This window comes from Podarcis melisellensis (genome assembly GCF_964234715.1).
Source record: "Podarcis melisellensis genome assembly, chromosome: 14".
In the NCBI taxonomy this organism is placed as follows: Eukaryota; Metazoa; Chordata; class Lepidosauria; order Squamata; family Lacertidae; genus Podarcis; species Podarcis melisellensis.
The window spans coordinates 43,268,506-43,293,525 of record NC_138546.1 but is presented as its reverse complement, the minus strand read 5'-3'; the positions used below and the strand labels follow the sequence as shown (position 1 = coordinate 43,293,525).

General features: G+C 47.2%; 1 protein-coding gene across 4 annotated transcripts in view; it reads left to right on the top strand.

Moving 5' to 3' along the window:
* Positions 1 to 14,334: 14,334 nt before the first annotated feature.
* Positions 14,335 to 25,020, top strand: part of RBPMS2 (RNA binding protein, mRNA processing factor 2) — a 49,651-nt gene continuing 38,965 nt past the window's right edge. For 2 of the 4 annotated variants that reach the window (XR_014162904.1, XR_014162905.1), the window contains exon 1: positions 14,338 to 14,834. Coding sequence is in view for 2 of the 4 variants with exons in the window: in XM_081888793.1 (XP_081744919.1) it covers positions 14,781 to 14,834 (54 nt within the window). In the remaining 2 variants the exon portion in view is untranslated. Of the gene's footprint in view, positions 14,835 to 25,020 lie in introns of all 4 variants that reach the window. The other 2 variants (XM_081888793.1, XM_081888794.1) reach the window with 2 other exon arrangements.

Here is a 25,020-nt window from a genome sequence, read left to right as displayed (position 1 = left end):
AGTAAGGGGTAAACTACAGTTCCCAAGATTCTTGGGCAGGGGGAAGCCATGACTGTCAAAGTAGCATAAATGTGCTTTATATGTATGGTGCAGATATGACCATGCAGAACAGCGGAGTTCTGTCTTTTGGACCCCCGCATTCCCTGCTCCCTCTAACTTTGACTCCTAGGTCTGTGTAGTAACTTAGATGGCAAGTCCACTCCCCTTCCCTGGGGGGCGATGTTGTGGACTGGCATCCAGGACCCCCCAGTGACCTGGCTGGAGGGTGGAGTGATGCCTTCTCCAGCTGTCCAATTGACACGGCTGGGGGCGTGGCACAGGCTGTTTAAGGTTAGGCATTGGATAAGTCTTTGTTTATGGGAGGGGAGGTTGTAGCCTCCACCTGCCCCTCCTTGATAAGGGTATTCTGTTAAAGGGATCCAGCAGTGTGGATCCTGTCCAAAGCCTGGTTGTGGGCTAGGGCCATGCCACGACCCATCGGGGACCCTGGGCTCCCCCAACTTGTGGTGTACCCTTAGTGTGACTCCCTGCAGATGGGCAGGAGTTGGGATATACTGTAGTCTAGTTTCACCCAATGCCTAAGCCAAACTGCTCACATCTGTAACCAATGAAGCTGTGGCCTATTTTAGCCCATTAACCTAAAATATTTGTGTCCATGTGTATTTATTATAAGAGAACTACGGGGCCCAGGATCTTGTCACACAATTTGTGCTTGTCTATACAACCCATCCCAGTACAGTAGATGCTCGGGTTGTGAATGTGATCCGTGCGGGAGGCACCTTCGCAACCCGCAGCGTCCGGAACCCTCAGCGCCACATCTGTGCGTGCGCGGGTCACAATTCAGTGCTTCTGCGCATGCGCAAAGTGCGATTTAGTACTTCTATGCATGCATGAGTGCCAAAACCTGGAAGTAACCCGTTCCGCAACCTGAAGAATCTGTAACCTGAGGTATGACTGTATATGTGGCCCAGCAGGTACATCAAACATTAAAGAATTAACCACCATTTTCCACGTGGCTCCAGCTGATATTTTGAAGTTCTTATAAAAAGGAAAGTAGATCCTGCAAACCTCCATTCTTCCCATGCCTACATTAGATCACACATTCCAGCTACCAATCTTGCTCTTACGTTCATGTAACAGTTGCAGGAAATCTGAGTGAGAAAGAAAGAAAGAAAGAAAGAAAGAAAGAAAGAAAGAAAGAAAGAAAGAAAGAAAGAAAGAAAGAAAGAAAGACCATCTTAAGCATCACAGTTGTGAAAACACCCTAAGACATGGCCTAGGGCACTTCCAGAAGACCTGCATATTGAGCATTCATTTGTTTGCAGAGAGATTCAATGACGTTGGCTGTTTAATTATTTGTGATTTGTTCGCAGGGAGGTTAGATGATATCACACCAAAGCAAGTGTTATCCCACCATTTCCACTGCATTTCTCACCACTTTCCTTATCACAGTACAGTGCTGTACAGTATTTTGAGAAAGCGGGTTTGTTGTGCAAAAACACCCAACAAACAATCATTGTGCAACCTGAATTTCTGGTGCGTGATTGAACCCCAACACCTGAAAACAGTGGTGGCTTGGAAACACCCATAATAAATCCCAAACCTCCTTTTAGCCATCAGTATCACTAACATGAATTCATTTCCCAATGCAGCGCTTGCATTGGCCAGCTGTGGGAAACCTGCAAGCCAATGCAGGCACCTGGAATGCTGACTGCTGTCCTGGTCTCAAGAGCATCTTAAAAGGTACAGGGGCCCTTGACCATTAGGTCCAGTTGTGCCTGACTCTGGGGTTGCGGTGCTCATCTCGCTTTATTGGCCGAGGAAGCCAATACAGCTTCCGGGTCATGTGGCCAGCATGACTAAGCTGCTTCTGGCGAACCAGAGCAGCACACGGAAACACCGTTTACCTTCCCGCCGGAGTGGTACCTATTTATCTACTTGCACTTGACATGCTTTCGAACTGCTAGGTTGGCAGGAGCAGGGACCGAGCAACGGGAGCTCACCCCATCGCGGGGATTCGAACTGCCGACCTTCTGATCGGCAAGTCCTAGGCTCTGTGGTTTAACAAAACTGTTAGCCTTTTTTCCTACTGAATATTGAGGATAGCAGTCGGAAGTGAGAATTTTCTAGTGGAAAAATCAGATGGAAGTCAGATTTCCCACATCTTAATTGCTCTTTTCCCGCATCTTATTGCCCTCTCTGGGGAGGGAGAAGGAATAATATCCCCTGGTTTCTTTTACAAGGTTTCCTGTGAGAAAAGCATTTTATGATGGGAAACATCTAAAGGGGATTCCACTCCCCCTTTCTTCGACCTTTCCGTCACAAGAGTCTTCCCACTCCAGACCAGAGTTAGAAATGTCGTCCTTTCCTCCTCCTTGCTTTCTCAGCCAAAGTGCTGCTGGAGAGAGATTAAGGGAGCTTCTTGAGGTTCTACCCTAGGTGAGCAAGCTGCAAAATGTCACTGCTAATCAGGAGGAGGTCTGAGGGAAGACAGCCGCATCTGCAAAGGCTCAAAACATGTCTGAGATGTGTGTGTATGGGGAGAGGGGCAGTTGGCGTGGAAGGGAGACGTTGCTGGTTCTGCTCTTGCTGTTTCCCCCTGCTTTAAACAGAGAGAAATGCTTAAGGTTCTCACCCAAAGGTCGCCTACTTGGAAGTAAGTCCCACTGAAACCAGTAGGACTTGCTTCAGAGGAGGGATGAACGGATCTGCCCATTTTGGTTCTCTTCGTGTCCCAGTCCTTAAATTCTGCAGCATTTTAAATTTAAAAATAACATCCTCACAAAGATTCTTCAGCGTTTCAGTGTGAATTTCCCCCAATAAACACCTTCTTATATGCAGTTTTGACTAATGTACACAGTTTTTTTCAAGCAGTTCCCTTAGTATATTGCATCCCTGGATATTATTTTCACTAATATCTTCATTTTTATGCACATTCCCCCAATAAATGCATTTTGGTAAATACTGTTTGGTTGGAGAGCTGCATTGCAAAATTGGGGCAAGTGTGAATTTCAGGGGCAGCTGTGTTTCGCTTGGCATATTGCTTTGAAAAGTGCAAATTTGACAGGTCCGGACTTAAATGCAATCTGAATTGAATTTCACCTCCATTCCCAACACTGGCTGCAACCTGAGAGCCACTGGGTGCAGAAATTCCCTCTTAAGCTAATATAAGCCATGAGAGCAGCATATCTATTCTAAACAAATGCTGCTGCTATCAGGAAGCGCTTGAAATACCCATAAAAGCAGATTTGTGTGATGCCTTAAAGTATCTGAGATAACCCCCTTCTTCCTGGCTTAAAATTGGCCTCCAAGGAAGGTGAATGGAAGGGTTTGTGGGGGCTGGAATTGTTAGCAAAACAATCAGTAAAATCCCAGAGGTAAAGAAATATGTAACTGAAGCATGGACTCAGATGGGCATTTAGGCTTTCCCCTTGCTTTTTGCTGAGCTTGCAAGGAGAAAAAGTACTCCCTGACCATGTGCAGAGTGCACCGCTCACCATGCCATTGCACTTAGCCTCCCTCCATACACAGCGTCAGCTCTAGATAACACTTGCCCCCAGCACCCCCACCCCTGTTGCCCATGATTTTAAGTTTGGTTTCAAATTAGGAATATTATTTATTGGTGTAGCTGAAGCCATTACAAAAAAACAAGATACATAAAACCAGTGCATTTTTCTAAAAAAAAATGTTTAGGGGTACTCTCGCTTTGAGTCAAGAAAATCACCATTTTATAGTTCAAATCAGGAAAAATAAATACAGTGGTACCTCGGGTTAAGTACTTAATTCGTTCTGGAGGTCCGTACTTAACCTGAAACTGTTCTTAACCTGAAGCACCACTTTAGCTAATAGGGCCTCCCGCTGCCGCTGCGCCGCCGGAGCATGATTTCTGTTCTGAAGCAAAGTTCTTAACCTGAAGTATTATTTCTGGGTAAGCGGAGTCTGTAACCTGAAGTGTATGTAACCTGAAGCATAAGTAACCCAAGGTACCACTATAAAGTAAATGGACAAAAGTACAAAGATTCACAAAATGTTTAGGGGTATGCGTATCCCTGCGTACCCCCTCCAAAAAACACTGCATAAATTAAAACAAAATACATTACACAGTTAAAATAATTATTAAGACTAGCCATTCTGTCAGATAAGGGTTTGCTCCCCTGAAGAATTTAACTTATCATCCCCATAAACTTTTCTCCTTAAGACTGCCAGTCTAAAGGCAAAACAAGCCACTATGAAAGAGAAAATGGTTATTATTGGGAATATTCTTGGCTCAAATGGTCATGAGCTGATCCAGTTTGATTTAACTAGACTGACAGCTGGAACCAGAACTGCAGCTAAGGCATTTGATTTTTTTTTTTAAGTCAGGTTTCATTAAACTAGCAGGGTTGCCTAATGAGGTACGTTGCGTTAGAGAGAATACAGTGGTTTTAAATGCTGGAGGTGATTGGAATGTCTGGGTTATGTCCAAATTAGTCAAACTCAGAGTAGACTCATTGAAATTAATAAGCACGCCTAACTTAGGTCTGCTCTGAGTAAACACTTATTGAACACAACCTGCTATGCTTAATATGCATACACTTGAAAAACACATTTTTTTGAACTAACCTGAAAACACAAATAAAATCTCTGAGGTCATATTGTAGCAAAAATGGAGAGGTGATTTTAAACTCACACACAGTGCCGCAAATGAATGAGTTTTGAGATTAGCCTAAGTCCCATCTGCCCTATGCATTTAAAACGATATCACACCGCTTTAACCAGTCATGGCTTCCCCCAGAGAATCCTGGGAACTGCTGTTTGCTAAGGCTGCTGAGAGAGAGACCCACATCCCCCTCACAGAGCCACAGTTTCCTGAATGGTCTAACAATCAGTCCCTCTCCCCAAGGAACTCTGGAAATTGTAGCTCTGTGAGGGAGGGAAACGCGGCTGGCAGTAGTTGACAAGTAAGAATGGGAAGAACCAGTAATCATATAGCCATCGAAGGGTTAACTCAGACATAGGATGAGAGCATTGGGCCATCAAGTTCAATACTGTTTGCTCTGACTGGCAGCTGCAGCGGTTCAGAGCTGGGAGTTTCACTTTGATTACTCAGAGCCTTCTCTTGTTTTCACCCTGAGCATTTTCCAAGGGGTGACAGCAAAAAATAGAAGTTTGCAAACTGAGTGTTAACTTTGGTCAGAATTGTATTGCAAAACATCAGGCCTGAATGCTGGCACCTCTAGCGCTGAGAAGCTCCACAAAAAAACAAAAACCGAAACAACAAAAAAACGGGGTAAGAGGGCAACATTTTTCTGCCTAAATAGATCTGAGCATGGTTTCCCTCCCACACAGGCAGCCCCCAGTAGCTCTTCTGGCCTGACCTTTATTTGCCTGGGCAACAGCTAGCCTCTTGCTCCTTCCTCTCCCTGCTGCAATTTGTTTGTTGAGCTGTTTGCCTGCCTGCCCGCTTGCCCTTCCACCTGCATCCCAGAATACAAAGACCTCCTTTCTGACCCTCACTCTGAGTTGTCCGTACTGCACTAGACTTGCGTGGATCTGCTGTGCAAGACTGCAAACGCTGTCTTCCTTCTGGAAGCAAACACCAGCTCCTGGTTCTGTCTGTATTCAGTTCACCCGAGGCCCCGATTAGAGGAGTCCGGGCGACCTATTTGTTGAGCCTCCATTGTGATTTGCTTGCACAACGCTGATGCAGAGGTTAGATTAAATTAGTCTTCATTGAAGGTTCATTTTGACTTGTTTGCTGTGTTGGTCCTGATTTGCTTGTGGGATATTCATACGTCTTCATGTTCATTCATTCATCCCATACTTTTTAGTGCCTTTCCCTGCCACTTTCCAAACTGCAAACATCGGATGTTTTCGTAAAGTGGATTTGTTGTGGTAAAATTCATTTAAATGGCACAAATTGACAGTATACGTTTGATTTCCCCCCAATGACTAGACTTCACTAGCCTCCGTATGCATAGTTAAAGGACTCTGCGTAAGTGTGTCATGCCCAGAGAAACACTGTGACAGCACTGTGCTGTGCAATTTTCCCAAGAAGAAATGGGGGGTGAGTGGGTGTGTTAAGGCTGTGCAAAGGCCAGTCTGGAATGGAACATTCAGCTTGGGGGCTGTGGCCAGTCTGTGCTGTATTTCCCAAAGGAGGATATCCTGCTCCTGTCACCAGGAGCCATCTGGCAGGTGCAATATACACAACCTGTTAGGATGTGCCATCATCTCCCAAGGCAGGAATCAAGAGTTCAGGTAACTATTCGTTGTGTGTGTGTGTGTGTGTGTTATGTGCAGTTGAATCATTCCACAAAATAAACGAGTGAAACGTGACAGCTGTCCCTAGCTACTACCCCTGGAAAAGTGGTGATGGAGGAGGGTCATCAAATTTTGCAGGCACAGGGAACCTCTGGCCCCCCAGATGTTGCTGGACTACAACTCCCATCATCCTTGGCCACCGTCATGCTTGCTGGGGCTGGTGGGAATTGTAGTTCAGCAACATCTGGAGGGCCAAGTTTCCCCACACCTGATGTACTGGGAAGTTCTTCTGTGCATGTTCCCCGCTTGCCCATGAAATCAACAAGAGTTGTGTTCTTGTGCTCTTGGGACAAGTTGTGTTCTTGCACAGCTCCTCTTCATTTCTAAGACTTGCAGGCTGGAGAATTTTCTGCTCGATTATTATGCCCTAACTCTTAATTCAAGCCAAGCCTCAGCTTAATCAACTTCCAGCACCGATGCTCATCTTTGGCACACACTTTGGGGAAAGGCTTTCCAGCCAGAGGATGTGGTTTTACAGTGTGGCTCAGCCCCCAGTGTTTCTTTTCTCTCGAAAGAAAATAATCCCCAGAGCTGCCAATTTGGCACACGGCAGAAAACAAAAGGCAGTGTGACAAAAGGCAGTGCAGGAAAATGAATGAGAAACTAGGAATTAATATTAAGTAGCATTTAAAAAACCAACAACCTGGATATTGTGTGTGTGTGTGCACCTTTTGTCATTTTTGTGGTTAATTTGTATGAGTGCACACTTGTGAGTTTTTTTGTGTGAAGGCTTGGATGGTTTATTTTCAGTGCATGACGACAACCACGTAAAAAGATGTGGTAATGCTGGAATTCTAAGCCATCACGTGCGAATGTCAGTGTGTCTGTATTATCTGCCTATGGTTATATACAGTGACACTGAGTAAAAGTGATGTTCCTGAGCTTGAGCGTCCCACCAGCTTTCTCTGGAGATTGGGCACTGGGTAGGCCAGGCAGCATCCTTCAGGTCGTTGTACATGAAATTTGGCTCAGGAATCCTTCTGTTGCTGACTGCTACTGCATAATCATTCCTTTTATTTTATTTAACAAAATGTGCATGCCACTTATAACTGTAAATAAAAGCACTAAGCAGTTTCTTGTACTTATATTAAAATTTTAGGAAACCTGTTGGACTCAGCGTTAAGAGATTCAAAACGAGCAAGAAATCCTCACATACATATACGATCTGTGGAACTCCCTGTTACAGGAAGCAGTGACTGATTGCCATTATTATAAGTGGTGGTTTGTTTTAAAGGGAGAAGTACACACAGCACAAAGCAATACATAGTGTAACAATAGCTATATTCTCTGTTTTATTGAATTTGTATGTAGCTATTTTACTGCATTTTCAATTAGAAAAAAGAAAAAAGAAAAGGAGAAAAAAACAGGACCGAAAGGTGAAAAAATGTTATACAGAAAACCAAATTAAAATTTAAAAAGAGAAGTAAAGTTATCAGTTCAAAGGAGTTATTGCTACCAACAAAGACTATTAATTAGGGTCCACATTCACTGGTTCCAGTAGTCTGAGGGAACTTATTTCCTCACCAGATGTTTCTGGACATCTAAAGTCCCTGACAATGGCTATACTCGCTGATGGGAGATGCTGACGTCATCCAGAGGTCAGAGGTCCCACACCACTGCAACGAATTCTCGTGTGGATAAATGTTCATTGGTTCAGTGTAACATTTTAAGAGAATGTAGCCTTTACATCAGACATTTCCCACACCTGCCTGTTTGAGCCTTGAAACAGCAAGGAATATAAGCATAAATATAAATTATAAATTCCTGTGCCCTGAGACACAAGGCAAGATGGACTGGACCTCTGCTTTCCCACATAGTGTAAGGCATGGGTAGGCCAACTAAGGCCCGGGGGCCGGATCCGGCCCAATCACCTTCTAAATCTGGCCCGCAGACGGTCCGGGAATCAGCATGTTTTTACATGAGAAGGATGTGTCCTTTTATTTAAAATGCATGTCTGGGTTATTTGTGGGGCATAGGAATTCGTCGTCCCCCCCAAATATAGTCTGGCCCTCCACAAGGTCTGAGGGACAGTGGACCGGCCCCCTGCTGAAACAGTTTGCTGACCCCTGGTATAAGGGGTAACAAGCCCAGATTTGTGCCAGAATCAATGTAGAATTAACAGGGACATCTAGTAATAACAGCACATAGCTACACGAGAAATCTTAATCCGCACAATCAAACGTCTCTCTGCTCTCATTGAGTTTTTGTGCTGGGGAGTAAAAGGCAAGACCAGGGTGGGGAGGAAAATTAATGGTGGGTTCATTCGGGTCCGGATTCCCTGAGAAGCTACCTGTATGCTGGTTGCTTTCTGGGAAGGGGGTAATAGGAATGAAATTTGTGTCCTGTGATTTGTGGCAGCCAGTGGCGTAGCATGGGGGTGCAGGGGGGGCCGGCCGCACCGGGCGCAACATCTGGGGTCCCTGGGGGTAGGGTTAGGGGGCGCAAATCCACGGGTTAAAGGTAAAGGTACCCCTGCCCGTACGGGCCAGTCTTGACAGACTCTGGGGTTGTGCGCCCATCTCACTTAAGAGGCCAGGGGCCAGCGCTGTCCGAAGACACTTCCGGGTCACGTGGCCAGCGTGACATCGCTGCTCTGGCGAGCCAGAGCCGCACACGGAAACGCCGTTTACCTTCCCGCTGGTAAGCGGTCCCTATTTATCTACTTGCACCCGGAGGTGCTTTCGAACTGCTAGGTTGGCAGGCGCTGGGACCGAGCAGCAGGAGCGCACCCCGCCGCAGGGATTCGAACCGCTGACCTTTCGATCGGCAAGTCCTAGGCGCTGAGGCTTTAACCCACAGCGCCACCTGCGTCCCTAATGGGAGCGCAAATTAATTGCCTTGCCCCGGGTGCTGACAACCCACGCTACGCCACTGGTGGCAGCAAAGAGCCCCCCCAAGCCCTCCTCCTCAAACAAGCAAGAAGAGGAATGCAGCACCTCTCCCGTGGACTCCCCATAAACTCCTTTACATGGGTGAGAGATGTGGACCAGAGGGATGCTGAGCAGACAAGCACCTCCACACAAGTAGTCATGTGTCCCGTCCCCCCCAATATTTGTCCTTTTGTCCTGAAATCTAAAGCATGGGGAAAAGCTCTCGCCAGCACTGCAGAAATGCATTTTACCCCATCTGTGCATGTAGGGCCAGACCAAGACATTTTGCCACCTGAGGCAAACCACAAAATCGCACACACACACCCTGCCAGAGAAGAAGCGGGGAGTGAAGGAACAAGCGGGGATCAAATCAACTTTACCCAGCAACTGAACTGGGAATCAAAGGCTGTCACAGGGGAAAAGGGGCCCACTCAGAAGAATCACACCGGGTGGGTGCCAGAGCGCAGCAGGCCCCGCCATTTCCTCTCCAGGCGTGGGGTGGGGAGACCAGCAGCGCCTCCTATTCACCAACAGGCCGCTGTGAAGGCAGCATGGGGGGCTTCCAAGGAGAGTGGGCCTCCCTTGTGGATCCTGCCACCCGAAGCCATCGCCTCACCTTGCCTCATGGGGGCGGGGGCAGCCCTCTGTGGATGCTATTTAGTGCTAGTCCTACTCAGAGTAGAACTGCTGAAGTTAGGTTCTAACTAACTTAGGTTCATTGGTTTCAAAGGGTCTGGTCTGAGTGGGACTTAGCTCTGAGTCCCTACAGCCCCCCCCCCACAGGTAATATGTTTCCTGATCCTGCCACTGACAGCAGCAGGAAATTAGGTATTAAAGTTGAATCTACAGGTAGTCTAATTTCCCTCCTGCCAACACACACAAACAGGGCTGGATTTAGGTTTGATGAGGCCCCAAGCTACTGAAGGTAATGGGGCCCTTTATATGTCCAGCTGTCCTTTGTCAACAACAAATTGTTGCTGCTTTTTGTGTTGAATATATAGTGGTACCTTGGGTCTCATACGCTTCAGGTTACAGACTCTGCTAACCCATAAATAGTACCTCGGGTTAAGAACTTTGCTTCAGGATGAGAACAGAAATCATGCTCCAGCAGCACGGCGGCAGCAGGAGGCCGCATTAGCTAAAGTGGTGCTTCAGGTTAAGAACAGTTTCAGGTTAAGAACAGACCTTCAGAACGAATTAAGTTCTTAACCCGAGGTACCACTGTATGCTATATGGTAATTTATGGACCTAATTGGTATCTAAAGCCATTTGCACATAATAAAATATGTATTTTATCAAAGTAATTGTTGAACTGAAATACAATTAAGAAGAAGTGTATTAATAGTGAAATACAATTAAGAAGCAGCATATTAATAGTGAAATAATTATTAAGCTCGAACTTAAAATAATTTTTTATTCATAACAAACTTAATAATGCAAACACATGCAACCAGTCCATGCAGAATGTAGGCACCCTATACAGTGGTACCTCGGGTTACATACGCTTCAGGTTACAGACTCCGCTAACCCAGAAATAGTGCTTCAGGTTAAGAACTTTGCTTCAGGATGAGAACAGAACTCATGCTTTGGTGGCGCAGCAGCAGCAGCAGGAGGCCCCATTAGCTAAAGTGGTGCTTCAGGTTAAGAACAGTTTCAGGTTAAGAACGGACCTCCGGAATGAATTAAGTACTTAACCCGAGGTACCACTGTATGTAGAAATGAGCAAACCAGTGATATTTTAGGGATCAGGCGGGGCCCATTACTTACATCACAGGTGCCAAAACAAAACAAAACAAAACACTGTTGCTGTATGTAGTTTTTATTTTATTTGTTTTTTATCTTATATTTTGGAAATGTACATTCAGGTTTTTTTACTTTAATTTTTTTGGGGGGCCCCAAGAGAGTGGGGCCCTAAGCTAGAGCTTGTTTAATGTATACCTAAATCTGGCACTGCACACAAACCTTGGGAAGGGGAAAAAACATGGATTCAGCACAGCATTTACAACACAAACTTCCACGTGTTTACTCAGAAGCAAGCTCCACTGTGTTCATCGTGGCTTAAGCTGCGGTAAGTTTTGCATACCATGGCAGCGACCTTCTCGCCTGTTTACTCGCCCCCCGTCAAGCAAAAGTCGAGGGGGGGGGGACCTACATTCCACCAAAAAGTAGACGAAAGAACGGAGAGGGAAAATTTGAAAATACTAATGCATCCCTTTAAGGGGGCGCAGGGTGGGATGGAGAAATAAAATTGCATCCTGGAAGATAAATTATACCTCGCGATCCTACCGCATTCATTACTTGTCAGTGGGGCGGCCGCAGTAAGTATTTTCCGACATGCAGCTGACACAGCGAGTCACAATCCTCGCATCCACGTAGTGGTGCTGCATATGCGACTACGGCAGTGGTTCTGAGCATGCACAGAGTGCCTTTCCCTTTCCTCCCAAGTAACTGTTGCAGGCAGCCACTGACAACAACGAAGCGCTAATGACAAAGCAGAACATCTGCTTCGGGGAATAAATAGTTCGGCCACTCGGATGGTCCCCCCCCCCTTTAACCATTGGTCATGCTGGCTGTGGGGCTGGTGGAAGCATCTGCAAGGGCCATCGCTGGTTCCCCAGCCCTGGTTTTCAACAAGCAGTTTGCGTCGAGTTTCTCCAGGCCTGATGCATGTCAGCCCACGTGGACGTATTTCTTATATACGTGTGTCTGTGTACGTCTGAAAGCTTTTCCCACGAAGAAAGCAGGAGTCCCTCGCTTTAAAATAGCACTTCGTGGGAAAAGCTGGGCGTGCTTGTTGCCGTGTTTTCTATATAAAGTTATTTGTTGGTTTTGTTTTCGTGGAGGAACATGCAAACGTCTGCGATCCCCCCTCCCCTCCCGCGGCCCTTTCCCCCGGAGCCTAAAAAGTTGCGATCCAGGAATAGCTGTGCTGCTTGAATTCTGCTGATTGCATGAAGGGGTCCGGAAAAAAACATATCCCCAAGTTGGGGAAGAGAGTCGCCGTGCGCCTTCCTCGGCCCACGGAGGAATCGGATTCGGCGGCGTACGAAAGCCCCCTCCCTCCCCCCCCCCACTCCTATTCCACGCAACGCCTCGTTTACTGCACTTTCAGAAAAGCCCGAGCCCCCCAGCCCTAACTCCCTCCCAGGACCCCAACGCACCACCCCGGGCTCCTGCAAATGGCTGGGCTTCATCACACGTCGTCGAGGCGGCCGGGGAGCGGGGGGGGGGGCGGACGAGGCTTGATGCTTCGCAGGCTCCGGAGCGGACGCATTTAAGTAAACGGAACAAGGTCAAACGACGGGAAGGGCGGAAGGATGAGCCACGCCGGAGATCTGGGTTTTGGGTGGCGCTCGGGGGGCGTGGACTGGTTGGCCTTCATCATCATCATCATTATTATTATTCCAATTGATTTTAGTGCTTTTCAAAAACATACAATTAATTCAAATTTAATGCAATTGCAAAAGTTGCCGTTTAATAATTTATATTTCTGTTGCATTTATAGCCTTCCTTTTTCTCCAAGGAGCTCGAGGTAGCGTACCTGGTTCTCCCCCCTACGAGATAGATTAGGGTTAGGCTGAAAAGAAGGGAGGGACTGACAACAAGGTCACACACACACAGACACACGCCCCAGTGCGCTTTGTGGCTGAACGGTGATTTGAACCCTAGATTCCCCCCCCCCCCCAGGTTGGATGGCCACCTGTCGTGGATGATTTTGTTGAGATTTCTGAGTTGCAGGGACTAGATGACCCTCGGGGGTCCCTTCGATTCTATGATTCTACAAGCTCCCGAAACACAAGTTTGGTCCATGTTGTCTCCGCGCCTCCCACCTCGCCCCTCATTTCGCTGCAGCATTTGGGTCGCTCGTCCTCTGGCGGCCCTCGAACAAAACATTGGAAAAAGACGATGTGCGCCCCCTGCTACGCCCATGTACACACGTATTATTATTAATATTATTATTATTATTATTATTATTATTATTATTATTATTAATTTTAAGCAGCATTGTTGCTTTACATTTAATTCTCTGCGTATTTTAAATTCTCAGCGTATGGTTCAATTCTAATATGTAAATTTAAAAGTTCGAATTCTAACATGTGCATTAAAAAGTTCGACGGGATGCACCAATGGAATGCGGGGGAGAAGGGCGCCCTCCAACTTCCTTCCGGGGGGAGTTCTCGGGGCGCCTGTAAATCCGCTCTCTCAAATAGGGTTGGGGAGCAGCAGGCTAAAAATGCCCGCCGGAACCCTGGGAAAGGGCAGTTCTCTGCCTCCACCCCGAAAACCAGAAGAGTCCCTTGTCCCGTCGTGCTCCCTCAACTCCTACTATCAGAAGCCAAGTGATTTTAATTTAGACATTTAGACACTCTTAGAGCGGGGGAGGGGGCTGCTCTTTAGACGGCACTTGCTTTGCGTTACTTTAAAACGCTGTCGCCTTTTGGAGAGGGCGCGGGGTGCGTGTGTGTGTCTTCTGTTTGTTCGACTGATGGGTGTGGGGGTGTTGGGAGGGCGTCTCTGCCCCAAAGCCCTGACGGCCCCTCACTTGGTACGGACTGGCCGTCTGCAAAGCGCTTTGCACAGGAGAACTGTCTGCCTGCCTACCTGCCCTGGGCGCCAGCTCCTAGGGGCCTCGCTCCCACCCCACCCCCAATAAAATATTTGACGGGGCTGCCCTCGCAAAGTTGATGTGCCAATCAAAGGGTGTGCCTGTGCCGCGTCTTGTGATCGATTATGCGGGGCGGGGCTTCCCTGCACACCCGCCCCCCGCATATTGTATTCAAGTTGGCACCCAGTTGGCTACCTGCCCACCTGAGGGGGTCCCCAACGCTGGGAGCGGGCACTTGGCTCGCCCCCTCGGGGAAAGGAAACCCCTCTGAGGAGACGGGAGGGGGAGAAAGAAAGAAGCGCGCGCGAGCCCTTTAAGAAAGTTCAATCGGGCGAGTTCATCAAAGTTTAAAAAGTTTCGCGGAGGAAGGAGCAAAGAGAGAAGGGGGGGAGAGGGAAAAATGGACACCCGTCGAGGGCCGAAGAAAGTTTGCAGCCGGCGGCGGCGGCGGGGATTGGCTGGCGAGTTCCCCTGGCGACGGTGATGCAGGGCGAGGGGCTGGGCTGGCGGCCCCGCCCCGCCCCGGCCGGGCCGGGCGCTCCCTGTGGGTGCGCGCAATCGAAGAGCTGAGGCGAGGAGCGCGGGCTGCGCGGGGCCCGGCAGCAGCTGCAGCTCGTTGGCCCCCTTCGCCGCTCATTGGCCGGCGGCGCGAGCCAGCTGGATGTGAGCCTGGGGCGCGTCAAATAAGCCGCACTTCCCCCCGCGCCCACCTGCACAGCACCAGCGCACGTCGGGACCCCTTCCTTGTCCTCAGACACCCCTCGGGCACCTACCTACCTACCTGCGTCCCCCCGCGTCCCCGGCTCGCACCAGGCACCTGCCCCACCTTATCCCCGCTTAAGGCAGACCCTCGCCCTCTCCGCTCCCCTCTGAGGGGAGGATAAAAGAAGGGGGGAGGAGGAGGAGGAGGCGCAAAGGAAAGGAAGAAGGCGAGGCAGCCGCCCAGGACCAGCACGCGAGCCCCCCTGCCTTGCTTTCCTCGGACTTGCCCTGCACCCACCATGAGCAACCTGCCCAAGGAGAATGAGCACAGCAGCAACAGCCTCGAGGAAGAGGTAGGGGGTTGGTTTTTGGGGGGTGGGGGAGCCCCGTCGGGGATGCGCCTTCCTTTGGCTTGGCCAAGGTCTGCTGGTTCGGAGGGGGGAAAGGCTGGGCTGCGTGGTGAGGAGGGCGGCCGGTTCGCCCTGAAGTTTTCCTCTTGTGTGCGCGCTCTGGGCCAAGCAAAATGCCTCTTGCTCCTTTTCTGCGCTTTCTTGACTTTGCGAGCAAAAGGCCTATGGCCGTTTTCTGGGCTGGGTGAAAGTTTGTTTTAAAATGCATCCGCTATGGGAGTGGTAAAAGAGGAATGCATCCCTTTTCTCCGAGTCTTCCTAGGGAGGAGGAGTGCTGTGGGTTCTTGAAGTCTCTCCTTTGTGCACGCAGCTGGTGGCCACGGTGATTGCTGCCTAAGGGTGGCTTTACTGTAAAAAATGGAGGGTTTCCGAAAGCCTGTCTGCCACCTCCTTACTTAACCTGTGGCCTCCTTACTTAACCTGTGGTGCTTCTCTTTAACTAGTAGCAGGAAGCCCAGACCTACTGAGCAAACAGCCTTTGGAGCACCAAACCTGCACTTCCTACTCATAAAACCCTGCAGTGCCTGTTAAGACTAGACGCTGCATGGGCGTCTCTGCTGATTTAGAGCTGGCTTGGGACCTTGGCGTAGCTTGGAAGAAGCAGACGGATGCTTGGCTTTCCTCTTCCTCCTCCTTCTCTACATCTAGGTGTTCCTTGTTTCCTCTTGTGTAGTCAGAATCCAGATGCAGTAGTGTATATTTTAAAAATTTATAACAAAAATTAAAAAGAATATCCCAAACTAACAAAGCAGGTCACTTCTGCGAACTTTAGAAATTCAAGTCATGCCTATATCCAAGTCTTAAGTTTCTAGTTTGGAACTGGGGAAAGCTTTGGAAACAACCATCCTAACGCAGTTTAATTCCATGCAAAAGGGCCAAGGCTGTCTGGTACCTTTTGGCTTCTGGACTTGGCTTGCAATGGAGAACCTGTCATGGCTTCCCTTCTGCTTGCTCCCATCTTCCATCCAGTCTTCTGCATTTCTTGTCTGCATCACCACCGCCTTGTGAAGACGACTGTATGTCCTTGACTGGCCATCATAGATCTGAGCAAGTCGCACAGAGACACCTCATTAGGTAGTTCAGGTTCCCTGTGAAAATTCCTCTTTGTGGCACACTCAAGCGTTTGTGGTTTTCTGTACCTGTTTGTGCAAAGGAAGTACTGTAGCTGTAGTATGAGCCATATCAAGCTGATTATGTATATATATATATATATATTAGGACCCGGTTGCCTCCATTTTGTGTGCGTGGCGCTTGAAATGCCAAGAAACCTCAATTCCCCTTGGGCTGCTGCAGTCGATTGCTTGTCTTCCTCCCCACCCCCACCCCTCTGAAAAATAGCCGTGTAGGTTTCTTGGCGCAGAATGGCGGCCATTCTGGTCCTAAACCCTTCCAAACATTGTAAAAACTCTACAGTACATTCTTAGTATGCGTACAGAAGAAATGGGACTAACCTATTGCTAATACTTTGCTTGTGCCTGCGATCTAAGGAGGTTGGTGGCTCTCTCCCGCCCCCCCCCCCAAAATCCTTCTTGAACTCGTTATGTGATATGCTTCATTTGGGTTGGCTGTCCTCCTTTGATGTTCTCATAGACTAGGTAACCCTGTTAAAACAGTACTGTACAATGTCTTAATTCTATTGAAATAGCTGCATGCTTATATATGGTTTGGAGGGCTCTGGGACCCATTTGCTGGCAAAGCCTCAAAGGTTCATGGTAGCCTGCTTCTAACACTTTCTGTATCTTAGCTGCCTTACTTGTGCGTACTAGAGGCAGAAATCCCCCCCTTGTCCACAGGGCAGCAGGTCATTGCTAAGCCGTCTTTCTGCAAGGTGTTTATGTATGGCCACAGAACAGTAATATGATGGATTGGGTTGAAGCATGTTAAAAACAACAGCAGCCAAAATAGTCCATTGCATCTGGGATTGGAGGATACGCTCAAGCCTTCAGTTTCCATTGTAAATGAACTGGTCTGACTTGGTGGCAGGTCCTAGATTAGAACTTGCAGATCGCCAAATAAACACCTGGCGGTTCAGAGGTTTTTTGCTATAGGCCAACCATATAGGAGGCACAATTCTGATTGTAGGCATTTTGCATTAACACCATTTCTAGTTCTGTAGTCTTAGGTACTTTAAAGCAGGGAATGGGCTGGAGGGAATAGTAGCCCCCTGGCCAAAGTAGGCAACTGGCCAATTTCTAGCATATTGCTTAGTGTCTGCTGGTATACTGGGATTCAAGCAAAAAATGCATAGTAGGTGGATTTTGATGTCATTTTATTTTGCCTTCAATATATAAAAGATGGCAACTATGAAATACATGAACTGTACAAACTTAAACGGGGAGCAAAAGTTTTAAATATAAATTTAGATCATTTGTTTTTCTTGCGTGAAATAGGGTAAATGAAGTGATGAATAAAATGTTCGGTTATATTATGTCATTGTGGACTTGCCCAGTCATTCAAGTGAGACTTTGGAAAGTTCTCCGTAAATCTGAAGTGGTTCTTGCCTCCCGTCTCCAGTATACAGTATTAAGTGGGCTTTAATCTCATTCAGGAAGGCATTTGTGTATTGCCGTGACTATGCATTCAAATTTAACTTAATCTAGATTGCCATGAGCATGCAGTCCTGCTTTTCAAATTTAACACATTAGAGGGCACAGGCGTTGTAATAAAACTTAAGTGGACCAAATACTTGACCCATCCCTGCAATAAACTTAGCATGTGTGATTCTCCATGGGAAGGTCTTGGTGCATCTGCATTGCTTGCCAAAGATGCCTGGTTCAGTCCCCAGTATCTCTAGGTTGGCCTGGGAAGAGACCCCTTCTGGAATCCTGGAGAGGCACTTCCAGTTGCTGCAGACAATACTGAGCTTGATGGCAGCTTGCTTTGTTTCTTACATAAAGTTAATTTTTTTTTGGGGGGGGAGGGTAATTGAGCATTCTCAGGCACATTAACAGATCAGAATATGGCTTACTCTTGTGTGCTCTGTAACCCCCATTCGTATTGCTAAGAAATTCAGTAGTTCTGATTGAGCTGTTCCTAAAGGTGTGGAAATGCAGAGGTCAACATTTATATATTTGAGAATGTTTTTCTGCATTTAAGTACCAAGTGGTATGTATGGGGGATCACTTTGTATGTTGTACCAAGTGAACTATCACTATTGGGGTTTAACTTGATTTATCTGGAAGGAAAAGTACAGTAGTATGAATTTATGACTGATGCTATGATTGAGATCAGTGCTACTTCAATATGACGTGCTGTGTGTCCACCATGTTTTATTTATTTTTATTTCATGGGGGGTTCCAAATGCTATCAGGCATATTGGTAGTAGCTTTTCTGATCCTCTAATAGTGCAAATTGTGGACAAGTGATGTGGTGTGTAACCGTTGGGGGCTTGTATCTGTAAGCAGAGGAAAAACGGATTAGCTAAAGGAGTTCTCTGCAGTTACTGATGAAGAAGAGGAATTATGTGGACATGCTCACCAAAGAAGATCATTGTGTGCTTGTTTTCTGAAGTGCACTACAAGTGTATTTACATATATGTGGGTCTCATTGCTGGTTGCAAATGTTATGCAGGGACCCTCCCTGCCTGTTGTACTGCATCTTTAAATCCTTCTCCCCCACCTTGCTGCGGAGATTCTGCATCTGTCATTGAAGGCATGCAACTGCCCCTCCCTGGCTATGCAGTTAAATTCCCCAAATGGTGCTGGTCTGACTCTTAACTACATGATGAAATATGGGAAGATTGGCTGTGCCGCCACCCTGCCCTTCTGGTTGGCTGCTGTGGGAGGCAGGGTGCTAGACGGGATCGGCCTCTGGACTGATGCAGCAATACTCATGTTCTCTGGATGCAGGTGGGAACCTGGTGCCCTCCAGGTGTTGTTGGACTCAATTCCTCTCAACCAGTATGGCTAGTGGTCAAAGGTGAGGGGAGTTGTATGGTCCAGTAGGATTGGGAGTGCTACAGTTCCTCACCCCTAGAGTACAAAGGAAGGATATGTTGTTGTTTTTAATGTGATGGGTGGAAGCCTGGAACTCCAAGAAACCTTCATGAATAGGGAAGGACTAATTCAGGCTTCAGATAACGTGGTCACTTTAGATGGAATTGCATGGATAATTCCCAGAAGGGTGGAATGAACCACAATGCTCAATGTTTCAGATAAGGCTGCAGTCCAAACCCCACATACCTGGGAGTAAGCACCATTGAATTCAGCAGGACTGATGTCTTTAGGATTGTGCCCTAAGCTGTTATAAAGTTGAGACCCTTCCCTGTAGGGCAAGGGTCTCCAGTGGGAAGCAGGGTGTGTGCCATTACCCCCCCACACACACCCAGGATGCCCACAGAAGGTCTTTGTAAATACCACTTCAAAAATTCCCAATTCTCCAGAGATTGTTGCTTTCCCTTCTTGCTTGGACTGGCTCAGCCTCTTACACCAAATGTCTCTTTAAGCACACCCAACATTTATTTTGATGTCTGAAGTGGAAGCCATCAATCCATCTGTCCTGAACAGAGGAGAGTTTTAGAGCGGCTCTCTCTGTAAGTGTCTTTTGCCCGTTCATGGAACGGCTGATCGTGTGTATGTGCACAGGGGCATAATTTTGTGTTTTGGCAGCCATTTTATATTATGCCACACCTTTCCCCCACTGCAGCCATTTTGGGGTCTTCTGCTCACTGCCCTTTCTCCAGGTTCCAGATGTTCCCACTGGCCCCAAATAGTTGGCATCTCCTGCTGTAGCGGGAACACTGAGTTTTCTACAGAATAGGCTGGTCCTTCTCCCTGTATGTATTTGGGGCAGGGGGTGCACAGCTCATAAGGGTGGTTTCTTCCACCTCATAGTGGAAATGACCGTGTTGCACTAGACTTTTTTTACACCCTGCAGAGCCAAGTAGGCACACTGTCTTCTTCATTCTTGAGGTTATCTGCTATAATGCAACTCCTAGTGAAACCAATTTGAGGCCCATAATCTGGTTTGGTGGAGCTCCTCCCCCCGGAAAAAGATATATAATAAACAGTAATACCAAATGTTGTTCTGATTGTCCAAATAATACATTCTTAAGTGCCCTATACATTACCGTTTGTTGTATTTGTAGCTTTTAAAGGGACTTGGCAAGGTAAATATATATTTTTCCATTCTCCCAGGAAACAACAAGTGAAACAGTTGGAGAGGGAGTTAAATCTTTTGCCTGTAGAAAAACTCCTTCCATGGAAAGAACTCAGGGGTGGCGGTACCTAGGTTGGTTGTTCTTGCTATACAACCGTTCTTGGGGAACCTGCAGGACTTTGGGTAAGAGCCACACCATACATTTAAAGCACTGATTCCCTCCGCAACAATCCTAGAACCATAGCTCCCACTACCTCCTAGAGTTGCAATTCTCAGTACCTTTAAACTAAAGTTCCCAGGATTCCGTGTGTGTGTGTGTGTGTGTGTGGATCATGTGCTTTAAGTGTGTATTGGATGTGTTTATATGTATGGAAATATTATGGCGTATTAATCATTTAATCATTATTAAATTTGTTTATAGCCTTATACCCATAGATTACGGGGTGGTTCACAATTATGGCTTTTGTAGACCAGAGTATCTGATGGAGTGTACTTTAGGGCTTTCTACAGATACCTCTTTATTATTCATTTCATTATTAATTGCCCACCCTTTACTTTAAGGTCTCAGGGTGGGTTGCAACAATTGAAATACAGTATTAAACTCCACAGCAGCTTGAAATCACAGAAGTAAGGTGGGTACCTGTAGAAATTTGTAACTTAACAAGTGGAAAGGGCTTTGTCAGCATTGTTGGCCCTGGTTTTGGAATATTATTATTATGTTTGCTATTTATACCCTCCCTAAATAGGCTTCCCTGGCGGTTGTGTTGCAGACCTTTTGGCCTTGGCCAAAAAAATCATCTGCGCACACACACATGTGAACTTGAAAGTTTTAAGCAGCTTTGTCTGTTATTGTAACTTGTACAAGTCATTGTAAGGTAAAGGTAAAGGGACCCCTGACCATTAGGTCCAGTTGCGGACGACTCTGGGGTTGCAGTGCTCATCTCGCTTTACTGGCCAAGGGAGCTGGTGTACAGCTTCCGGGTCATGTGGCCAGCCTGACTAAGCCGCTTCTGGCAAACCAGAGCAGCACATGGAAACGCCGTTTACCTTCCCGCCGGAGCGGTACCTATTTATCTACTTGCACTGTGATGTGCTTTCGAACTGCTAGGTTGGCAGGAGCAGGGACCGAGCAATGGGAGCTCACCCCGTTGCAGGGATTCGAACCACTGACCTTCTGATCGGCAAGCCCTAGGCTCTGTGTTTTAGACCACAGCGCTACCTGCGTCCCAACAAGTCATTGTACCCACCCTGAAATCTTAACTGGAGGATGATGGGTGGTATATAAACGAATTAATGAACACATCAGTTTTATTTGCAAGTCAACATCCTATTGCACGCTGTGCTGTAGTATCTATTGTCCATGAACAATTTATTGTGGTACGGGATGCCAAGTCTCTAAAAGGAGCCATAGTATGCTTCCTTCTGTGGAAATGCTGCTCATCTTTTGCTTTCTACAGAAGGAGAAAAAAGGGAATAGGAGAATTGAGAGAAGGGACGTGTGGTGACTATGAGGGACTGGGGAAAGGAAGAAGACAGTTCTGTCCACTGGGCTGTGTCCTTCCCATTCCAGGAAGATGCTTACGCACCAGAAAAGGCTATACCTTCTGATGTTGGGACAGCAAACAGTCTCCCACTGCAGGGAACAGGCAGAATTGGAACTCTCTGTCTGGAAGCACTTTTAGGCTGTGCATGGTGACATTTTCTGGTGTATAGGCTGCAGCAGAAGAGTTGCTGGACTCTGGACATCTTTCAGAAGCAATATTGGGACTAACTTAGAGGCAAGTCTATTGTTTCCAGTTCTTGTGTAGCTAGCAGACATTCAGAAACACAAGTGATGCCACCTCAAATTTCTAGCCCAACCTCTGTCTAACAAACTCGGGGAAGCATACATGGAGCTATCACAGTTCATTGTAGCCAACGTAATGGAGGTTAGTCTTGGCAACGGTAACCTTCCTATATAGCAGTGTAGTCTGAAATCCTAACCATGCTTTCCTGGAAGTAAGTCCCATTGAATTCAGTAGGGCAGGGCAACAGAGAGAGGAAACCTTTTTCATCCAGAGGGCCACATTCTTTTCTGGGCAACCTTTTAGGGGCCACCTGACTGCTGTGGGTGGGGCCAGAGCCAAAGTGAACCGAGCAAGAAATGTGAATTTTATCTTTGCACAGTGCACTAGATTCTAGACAAACTTGTCCACCCTTTCCTGTTACCCTTCCAGACAAGCAAGAGGTCTAATCCTCTTCGAACACCACCCAAGTTCCAATGTTACATGAGAGGAAGAAAGACTTTTCTCTATCCGCTTTTCCCCTGCCACACATAATTTAAAAAATTTCTATCATGTTGCCCCTTATTCAACCTTTCCCTAAACTAGAAAGTCCCAGGAGCTGGAACCTTTCCTTATAGGGTGCTGCTCCATCTGCATGGTAATTTGGTTGCCCTTTTTCTGACCCTTTCCCAACTCTACAATATCCTTTTAGAGGGGTGGAAACCAGAATTGTATATAATATTCTAAATGTGACTTCAACAATAGATTTGTTTAATGGCATTATATCTGCTTAGGGGGAGGGTGTCCTGGGAAGGTTCTGAGGGCCAAATAGAGAGGCTTGGAGGGCCACATTTTGCCCCCGGATCTGAGATTTTCCTCCCCTGCCTATGCTAACACAATGCCATTGTTTCTTGGTATAGACAATACTTGTCCTAGGTTCTGACTTCAAGGTGGCTTCCAGCCTTTGGGCATGGCTTGATCTCATTGGATACCAGCTAATGCTTGATCCCTGTTCTCAGTATTTAGCCAGGCTCTCACAAGCCTCTTGCCGTTTCCCTTCAGAGAGCTCACTGAAGTGTCCTGTTCATGCTGACATGATGTGGATCCAGCCAGATGAGTTGGATTCCATGTAAAATGAGGCATGTGGCTGGCTGCAGGCTACTGCAGCAGCAGCAGCATACATGATGCTTTTAATGGCATTTAATAATTAAGACCTGGATCCCGTCTGCAAAGAGCTTACAGCGTTAAACTGCAATGGTAGAGCACCATGCAATGAGCGGAGAAAAAATAGGCCATGGAAGAAATGAAGGAGGGACAGCAATTTCATGTTGTGGCCTTCTAGGCTTTGTTTCAGCTGCGATGAGAGTTTAGGTTTGTGGAAAAGCCAGGTTTCCAGGAGAGATTTGAAAGGAGGAAGGTGACCTTATAGAGTGGCATCTCATTATGCTGTGACTCCCAGCTCCTTCAGATGTGCATCTTATGGTGTTGTGAAAGCTGGACATGTGCTGAGAACTGGGTGTGATGCAAAGTTCTGCATGCTTACTTCCACTATGCACAGAGTCAGTGCACATCATGGCTTCACCTCAGTGGTGTTGCGTGGGGGGACACAACATAGGGGCAGTGTTTTTTGAGGGATGCGTTTTGCTCCTCGCGCTGCCCTGGCAGCCCAATTTGCAGTGGCAGCTGCTTTTTGCTGGCGAGTGAGCCTGCCTGGTTCAAGAAAGAAGCCAGGGCTCCCCCTCTCTGGCTGCTGCTTTCTCTTTACTGCAGTAAATGCAATCTAGAGACTACCAACATCATAACTGGACAACATCAGTTTATTTTGTAACAGATAAAATGCCCATCGGCATATTCCTTGTTCCAGTTTTGTGGGTACGAGAGTCATGCTTCTGCATACATGGATCAAAAAAATGGTGTACGGAATGGTAGCACACAATGGCTAACACCTGCGATTCACTGGAACACACAGATCTCGGGCTGCTGGGAATCTCATGAGTTCATACTTAATTGTATTGGAGGCCGGTGGTCTCTACATTTGTGAAACAGGAATGTAAAGGTAAAGGGACCCCTGACCATTAGGTCCAGTCGTGACCGACTCTGGGGTTGCGGTGCTAATCTCGCTTTATTGGCCGAGGGAGCCGGCATACAGCTTCCGGGTCATGTGGCCAGCATGACTAAGCCACTTCTGGCAAACCAGAGCAGCGCACGGAAATGCCGTTTACCTTCCCACCGGAGCGGTACCTATTTATCTACTTGCACTTTGACGTGCTTTCAAACTGCTAGGTTGTCAGGAGCAGGGACCGAGCAACGGGAGCTCACCCCGTCACAGGGATTTGAACCGCCAGCCTTCTGATTGGCAAGTCCTAGGCTCTATGGTTTAACCCACAGCGCCACCTGCATCCCTGAAACACGAATGTAGAGCTTGTATTTTGACCCACTCCTATGCCCCCTCACAGCCGTCACCCTGAGGTTTCTGGTGGTGCTTCTGGCCACAAGGGTACTGGCTTTCCTTTGTGTGCATGTGGTTGTCCATTCACCAACTGAGCCCCTATGTGCACCCTGGCACCTCCACCCCAGCTGCCCAGTTAATGGGGGATAGGGAGTGCAACACTTGCCTCACCCCGGACGTCGGCAACCTATGCTATGCTGCTGCTTCATCTTCGGGTCATTGTAAGCAGAGGTGTGTAAATCATCCCTCATAGGGTATTTTCACCATTTTAAGTTGCAAGGTTTTGAGCTTGGTTTTGCTGCTGAGTTCCTTGTTAAACCATGTCAGGGGTAGGGCCTAATTATGCTTGTCAGGCCTCTCCCTAATTGGTCCAATTGGTTTACCCACAACTCAACAAAACCCAAGCTTTGAGCTTGTGATCACTGAGAGTTGTGCCAGTGTGAAGCTATTTTGCGCCCTGGGCAAAGCTAACTGCACCCACCAAAATAAATTGCTAGCTTCAATTTTCAATAACAGTTGTATTGTATAAAAAAAAATAAAAATATCAGAAATGAACAGCTAAAAGAAAAATAAATCTTCATAAAACTGTGCCCCTCAAAGGTCAGAGTACTGTGCTCTTCTGAGGTCTGTGTCCTTGGTGGCTGCCCAGTTAGCTTAACGGCAGCACCTGCCCTGTGGGTGAGGTACTAGCGGCCAGTGGCAAAGTTACTTAATTTTAGACTTTGGGGCTTTATGGTCTAGCAGCAGGGGCAGGAAGCGCTCTAGATTAGGATGTATAAAACTTGCTTCAAAACACTGCTGCATTTGGGTTGCTCTTCCT